This window comes from Mus caroli, chromosome 18, assembly GCF_900094665.2.
Source record: "Mus caroli chromosome 18, CAROLI_EIJ_v1.1, whole genome shotgun sequence".
NCBI lineage: Eukaryota > Metazoa > Chordata > Mammalia > Rodentia > Muridae > Mus > Mus caroli.
This window is the reverse complement of record NC_034587.1, coordinates 72,741,646-72,749,915: the sequence shown is the minus strand read 5'-3', so window position 1 is coordinate 72,749,915 and position 8,270 is coordinate 72,741,646. Positions and strand designations below refer to the sequence as shown.

General features: G+C 42.2%; 1 protein-coding gene across 4 annotated transcripts in view; it reads right to left on the bottom strand.

Annotated features, from left to right (window-relative positions):
• Positions 1-1,000: 1,000 nt before the first annotated feature.
• The window catches only part of Smad2 (SMAD family member 2), a 64,632-nt gene continuing 57,362 nt past the window's right edge, over positions 1,001-8,270 (bottom strand). For all 4 annotated transcript variants that reach the window (XM_021150251.2, XM_029471809.1, XM_021150250.2 and 1 more), the window contains one exon: positions 1,001-8,178. In XM_021150251.2, coding sequence (XP_021005910.1) covers positions 8,055-8,178 — 124 coding nt within the window. In that variant the 3' untranslated portion in view covers positions 1,001-8,054. The remainder of the gene's footprint in view (positions 8,179-8,270) is intronic.

The following is an 8,270-nucleotide window of genomic DNA, read 5'->3' as shown; positions in this document are numbered from 1 at the left end:
GAAGGGTTTTTACCTACTTAACCCTCTTGCCTTACTCCCACAAATACACTAGCTAATGCAGTCCTCACCCTCCCTCTTGGACATGTGTGCCACTGAAGAACGATTCAGGGGATGACATCAGCCTGCCATCATCCACACTTCTGCCTCCTGTACTAAAGGAACGCAATTCAAGTTGAGGAGGAAGAGTGATGTCCAAGTGTGAAGAGCTTAATGGTTCTGCCACTTCACACACACAGCAGCCACACGGTCTGCACTGCAGAGAACCAGCACTACAGCAGGCTGGTCCACAGGCCTTCCTAAGGTTGGGAGACACTCCAGTCAAGTTACCTCAAGGGTTGTTGCAGCAACAAGGTTAACAAGTGTTTTTTAGACTGTTTTTATTATAGTTAGATGCTATGTCAGTTTTAATAGTAAACCTGCTTTACTTGCAATAAAAATGTTAAACTCATTAATGTTTGGGCTGTTCTAAGCCAAACAGGGCTGTGCATGTCAGCTTCTAGGCTCTTTTTCTCAGACAGGAAGTTATGGCTCAACCAGGAAGCTTCTCAATTACTTCATGTTCATCATGTAACTCTGAGATTAGGTCTCTAGTTCTTTTCAAGGCCTTAAAAAACAAAACAACAAACACTGTTATGTGGTGTTGTTAAGTATATTTACAGGATAAGCTTGAATTTCATTATGTTTGTTTAAAACATAAATGTTGCCTATTATCACTAACTGGCCATAAGCAAACTGGAATTAAAACATGTAACTAACACTGTGCAGTGCTTTTGGGTAAGGAGGGCCTATGTCTGAGAAAGGCACAGGCAAAGTCCGTGTGTGCCACATCAAATTAAAAAAACAAAAGACATACACTTAAGAATATACCTGTACATATACAAAATCCCTTTTTCCTTTTGCATTCACATAATTTAGACAGTAGATACCAAAATGTAATCATCTCGGAAAGACCACCTTATACCCAAATCAAAACAAATTGGATCCCATAATGACAGGTAAATAACTCAAATGTTTCTTTTTAATGCTAGGAAGAGTGTCCACCTTCCGAGGGCAACAGGACAGTTAACACAGAGAGCAAAGGCAGAAAGTGAATGCACAGACACACACACAGATCGGTATAAAAATGCACCAGAAATCACAGAACATTTAAGCAACATTTTCTTAAGCAGAACTATTTCTTTAATACATTAAATAGACTGAAATATTTGGTGTGGACAAGAAATACATATTTCACAATTTTAACTGGAAACCAGCTATAATAAAGCCTCAGCTCACTGTTTCTCTCTCTCTCTCTCTCTCTCTCTCTCTCTCTCTCACACACACACACACACACACACACACACACCACAGTTGTCTGACAATCACTGAGAGAAGACTTACAAATAACACACGTGTTTTAGTATCTCCATCACAGCGCGCTGCATCAGCCACTGAGGACCACCAGAGAGCAGGAACAGGGTTTATGTCTGCCAAACAGCATTGTTAAGTCCATGGCGTCTTAGAACATCCCTTGTCTCCTGAGATTAGCCTAGCTGGTGAGCGCCGTGAGAGGAGGACAGAAGACTTGAGAGCAAACGGCTCCAACTGCACAGGGAAACTGACTCCTTCCGGGTGACGCATTTAGTCATTTTAAGACAGCATCCACCAAATAGAAACCACATTCTGGCTTCTTAAGCAGGACAGACTGGGAAATAAGAGACCAAAGCATCAAACACCATGTTTTTTTTCCCTTATAGGAGAAGACATCTATAGTTTCACACTGTTTCTGTTACAAGAACTCCTAAGGAAGGACACAAAGTGTACTTACACCTACACAGATCATCCCTAGCTTGTTGCCTCTTTTCATTCCATACTCAACCCCATTGTTCTTTGTGTTATTTATTGTAAATCTTCGGTTGCATCCACAGTAATGAATGATTACAGAACACATAGGTTGAGTCCTAAAAATGCTGACAGCCATGGGATAACCCAACACAGTTATCAGCTAGGATGACATCAGTATGAGTCCTGAGGACAACCAAGGGGACAACTGTTCCCAGGACCCCTAGGACTCACTTTGGTTGACACTTAGCATTGCATATCTGGGACCCTTGTCTTCCCTTGACATGTGCAGAGAAAAGAACGTCTGTGTACACAAGGCTCCTTAAGGACAACGCACTTGTAGCTCTCTTGCTAAAGGCTACTTCCTCCAAACTGGCTCACCAGCTAGAAAAGCTGGGAAAGACCAAGTACATTTAGTGGTAGTGTATCAGACTTCACTCTTGAAACCCACTCTCAGACAAGACGTCCCGAGTCTCCCGTTCCCGTAAGTTACATAGCATCTTACCTACCACGTGTTGAGATTTTCTGAGCTAAATGAGTATTCTAGTTTCATGTATCGCTTTATATCCCTTTAAATGTGAAAACCTTCAAAGCCAACTACTTCCACATTCTAATTTCGTATGAGGACAGCCAAGCTTGAAGGCCCTTGCAGAGGCCCAGAGCCAAACTACTGTGTACTGAGCTCCCAGGAAGGCCAGCCTTGAGGCAGGAGGCACTCTCTGATGCTTTTTCACTTGGCTTCCAATGAAGTTGCAGCCTTAGCCAGTCATTGTGGATTTTCTTGGTTTAGCTCACCTAGAAAGTGCTGAGTGTTACAGATCACTGCCACCAACAAAGAAAGTCAAATACTCACACCTTATGTTAGAGTCAATAAAAGCGCAAATGAAGTTGAAGGTAAAGCTGGTCTAACGTGTGCCCAATCTGAGTTCTGCATTTTACCAAGAAATGGGCTGGATCAGTATATGTGCATACATGGTTCAGAGGCCAGAGGTTGGTTAATTATTCTCGTGATTTAAACCAATCTCTGTAAACTACCTCTACAAGCCAATAATCCACCACCCTACAGAGGCAAGGACAAGTGTGCACCAGCTAGGCACTGGCCCTTCAAGGCAGGTTTCTTCTCAGCTCCCCAAAGCCAACCCCCTATGACACAACACTGTGAAGGGCACAATTTAATACAGCCTTAGAAACATAAAGTTACTTAGTGTTTAACACTGCAACCAGCCAGGAGCCTTAAAGCCAGAGAGAGGAAGGGTTACAGCTGGCTTGGAAGGAGTACACTAATCAGAGCGTTTTCCAACACGCTAAAGCTTTGTATCTCTTTTGGTTGTTTAAAAATTACTCCAAGACAAAAAAAAGGTGCAAACCCTTACCTTCCATCCCAAAATAGCAAACCGGAAAACACCCCTTTTCCCAAGGGATCCTACATCTCTAGCATTTGTGAAATCTAGGGTCCACTCTAAACTCAGAAGCTAGCAATGAACATGTAGGTGGTTAGGATACAGAGGTTCCAAGAAGTCTTGGGAAACCATTCCTTGGTAGTTCACTGCCAAGACAGGCCTGAACTACTACCCTCCTTTAGAGTAGCATTAGGTGTGGGACTCTGACCTCATAGAGGTCCTTCCCAGGTCTCTGGGATTTCATGGGGAGACACAAATGAAGAACAGATTTTCAAGTTAACCCTCAGCGCTGGGTGTAGTTTAGGGATGAGGTATATGGAAAGCTTTATTGGTGGTAATTTATTTCTTATGATTTTCACCACAGTGCCTGAACACCAGCATACCAGCTGAACTGTCAAATAAGGACTGGTAATTTCATTTTAAATACACTGATTGTGTCATGAGTCTACAAGCAAATGGGATCTCTTTACTGAGATCTGAGATTTAAACAATGTATCTTTCATCATTGTTAAGATAACCCCACTGTTTGTTTTCTGAGGGTACATGTGTGTACACTTAAACACACACACATATCATATACGCTAAAACTAAAATGTTTGAGGCAACTCTCATGTATATAAGTAGCTATAATGGCCAAGGTAAAAGTCTCTATTCAAGATATAACACATGAGGCCAGTTCTTATCGCAAAAGCACTCATGAGATTAACTCAGCATTTTCTGGCTCCAAGTATTTAAACACATAAACTATATTCCAAGAAGTAACTTGTCCCTCAATCTCCCTGGACAAAAGGTAGTCTGAACAAGTAAAATAATCAAACAAGCTGGAAAACAGAAGAGGAGCCGACGGCAGACGTCTACCTCTGCAGACCACAGACCACCATCACTCTGACTGGAGTAAATCGGACACTTTACAACAGTGGTTTCTCAACCTGTGGGTTGCAACCCCTTGGGGGAGGGGTGGTCAAACAACCTTTTCACAGGGGTCACCTAAGACCATCAAAAAACAAAGATATTTACATTACGATTCATAACAGTAGAAAAATTACAGTAATGAAGTAGCAATAAAATAATTTTATGGCTGGGGATCACCACAACATGAGGAACTGTACTAAAGGGTCACACCGCTGATCTAGACTGTCCCCAAACTGTGATGGAGATGCTGTTACCATCTAAACTATGATAAATAATGTTGACAGTTTGCTACTTGTCAGTCACAAGGACATTTTAACTGGGCAAAAATTCCAGAGTCATTTGAAAGACTCCAACAGCGGTCCAGGAATGAACAATACTAGCTTGCCTGCAGGGAAATGCACCGCACTAAGGGAAGAATACAGAATGCATTCAGAAAAAAACAGAGCTGATTGACTGGAGAGGATAAGGTGCAAGGAAGCCTGGGTTTAGCAAGGTGCTCAGGCAAAAGCATGACAAGTAATAAGTCTGAGCTAACGGGACACGAAAGCCTTAAGCCACAGTATGAGGAAAGGCCCCTGGCTGCCTGTGAAGACATACTTGAGACAGTTGCACAGAGAGGTGGAACACACAGGCAAGCTGGAAGGGTCAACTTAGATTGTCTCCTTACTTTATACCTCACCGCCAAACCAACTACTCTCCAGCAAAGAGGACACCTAAGAGAACAACTGTTCCAAGTAGTTAATCTTAAAAAAGGGGGGAGGGCTTAAAAATACATATGGGCAGCTCTTGGCAGAGGTAGGGAAGGCAAATGGACATCTGCTTTCTTTGACTTCAACCAGCCTGACTGCTTCCACTTGGACTCTTAGTCGGGATGAACTGACAACCAAGGCATGATGAAGGTGAAATTAAAGAAACAAAGAAGGAACTCTGTACATATACATACATATATGTACACCATTAGAAGATTCAGCTCTCAAGAAAACATACACAAATTCCTTCTGGCAAAGTCACAGGCCCTGAAAACAACAGGAACTCTCACAGGACTAAGCCCAACTCCAGAGCCAGGACGTGGTCCCAGAATCACAGTGGCTGGGTAAACAACAGGCAGAAACTATGCTGACTAAATGTATATAATGATGGATAGTAAGTGTAACTGGTGTGGCTCAGACCCTAGCAGGAAAGGGTCCTTAAGTCAGAGCCCAGTTTAGTGGCATTCCAAAGACTGGCCTAATCCAACCAAATGTTTGAATCTGGTAGAAAGGCTTTCAAATTACTGCTGAGACATGATGCTAAATAATGTGGAGAAATTAAATCAATACAAATCAACCAAGAGAGGCCGTAGGAATCATATGGAACAAAAATCAGTCTTGCAAAAGAGGTGAAATCAACAAAATCTGGGCGACAGTAGCGCATGCCCACAGCATTCCGGTGAAAAGCAAAGGTAAGCACTGAATTCTTTTCACATGAGTTTACACGGTGACATGTCCACGCTCGGTGGTACAGAAAACCTACTCCTGAACCCCAACCAAGGAGCTGTGTCTTACTGTTGGCAACACTTTAACATGTCGGATAACCTCCTACCACTTTCAAAGCTGCCCTCTGCCCCAGAACTGTCCCAACAGCTCAAGTTTTCCAGGCTGTGGAAACTCCCAGAGAAGGGGCAGTTTTATGTACAAGGATCTCCAGCAGGCTCAACAGCAATAATGCACAGGGCAACAGCTCTATCACCAGGTGGGCAGCGGAAGGGAAGCGGTGACAGCCAATAGATATGCAGCAACAAGTCCAGAAGCAAGCAGGGCGGCTCCAGACTGGTGAGCATTTACGTAACGGGAGTTGTTAAATTAAGTGGCACTGACCTGGTGCAAGAAAGCTGTACATGGTCTGAGAAATAGATTACAGTGAGATGACAGAAGCAGCCTGTCACAAAGCAGTCCCACCTTCAACAAATTCTAAACTGAACACGCATGTCATCGCCACGTGTGGGTGTGTGCAGGTGTGTGCACAATCATGATACCTGACAGTGAGTCTCTATGAGCCTGAGCCTCTGGATGCTGATGCTGTCCCAGCAGTGTTAAATTGCCCTTGGCTCTTCACATGGCTTTCTCTTCCTAGGTCAGGGGTTAGCTTACACATCACTCTCCAGATGCCTTCCCAACATCCTACCAAAAGCATCGTCTCTGCCATTCTCAAGATATACCCTGTTTACCTCCTATGCAGACACTTGAGTATGGGTTAAACCAACTGCTCTTAGCAAAGGCAGGAACTATAGCTATCTTGTTCACCTTCACCCAAAAGTTAAGGAAGTTCATGGCACATTAACAGGTGAACAATAAATATTTGAATAAAAATTACTATACCAAATTTACATGAACACATAACATACAAACACAAATATAGGAAAATGAGAAATATCAAATAGAAAACAACCAATGTTGAAAAGCATCAAAAATGATTACTGTACATACATGTGAGTATGGTCTCAAAGAGTAAGTACCAAAGGTATTTGTCTGCAAAAATATGAAAGTTTACAAAAAGGAGACCAGGCATTTGTACGGAGTTGCAAACGAGAAAGGAGTCAACACTGGACATGACTGTCGTGTGCTGCAGGAGGGAGGGACCAAAGGACAGCTGGGATCTCCTTCCTGCAGAGCTGAAGGTCAGCAAACCACACACCCAGGGTAAGTCAGGAAGAGCTAAGTCCACAGCTAACTGCGGGCTAGAAATCTTGCTAAATGGCTTAGCTCACAATATTTAAACCTTTGAAGGTAGGTAAAATAACATTCTATTTATAAATTACATACAATACACTTTAAAAACAGATGGCCCTATCTGCTGACAAGACCTCAGCGTCACTCTAACACATTTACAAAAGGTCTGTTCTGTAATACAACCTGGTAGTAAAAGTGAAATGAGGCAAAAGGTCGGCTGCCTTTACAGAAAGGTACTTTATTATTAGACTGGCTTTGGAAGAAGGAAACAGACTGAGATGACTCTAGAATAGCCCTGAAAATAATTATACTGCCACCTGTGCATGTTTGAGACAAAAGTTAATCAACAGAACAACTGGTTATACACATCAGTTATCATCTGCTGACGTCTGGTTGTTTGACAAAAGGACTTAGTGCCCACACAAACCTTTACTGGACTCAGAAACAACTAACCCAGAAGCCGTCAGTGCAACTATTTCCCACGATGTCATTATGCTGCACTGCTCTGAACCAGAACAGGAATGGGATGAAGAGCCTGGACGGTTCCAGTAAGGTTTCCTTCTAATGCAACTCAGGAGAAAAGGATCACAAAAGAACGACTGCTAAGATCCACTGGACACATTAAGGTCAAGGACTTCCAAGTTAATCCACTTGTCTTCCCCCAAGAGTTTGTTTATTTTTGGTAAAAGGCAGAAAAATTAGTTTCTACAAGGAAAATCTGCTTCTAAATGATAATTTGAAAATCTTGATATATATATTATATATTAAAAAAGACACAAAAATAACGGAGAAGTGGGAATAACAGATTAGATACTGTAATTTTATAAAGGCTTGCCTAGACCAAGAAGCAGCACACACACCTCATTTATGCAAACTAAGAATGTATACAAACAGCATAGTACTGCAATACTGGGTCTGGACACATCCCCTGTACACAACTACTACTGTTATTAATAACCTTTGGGATACTGTCTTATGCCCAACAAGACATCATTAAGTCTTTAAGTCTTCTTTTTCCCCGCTGGGGAGGGCATTTCTAGACACTAATTTTCCCATCTAATATTCAAATACAGGAAACAGATTCCACAAGGTGCTTTAACTGATGAGACCTCAAGTGCTGTTTTTGCTCTGGAATTTTTGGATAGCAAACAGTCCACGGGATCATACATGAATACTACGACGGAGGAGCTGTTACAGCGAGTCTTTGATGGGTTTACGACATGCTTGAGCATCGCACTGAAGGGGATCCCATCTGAGTTAATACTTTGTCCAACCACTGCAGAGGGCCGTTCAGATGAAGTTCAATCCAGCAAGGAGTACTTGTTACTGTCTGCCTCCTGTTTGAAAGAACACAAAAACAATTAGGAAACTAGAAGGTTGTATAAAATAAAATCTATTTCTTTAGAATAAGTATTAGTTTTGTGTATAT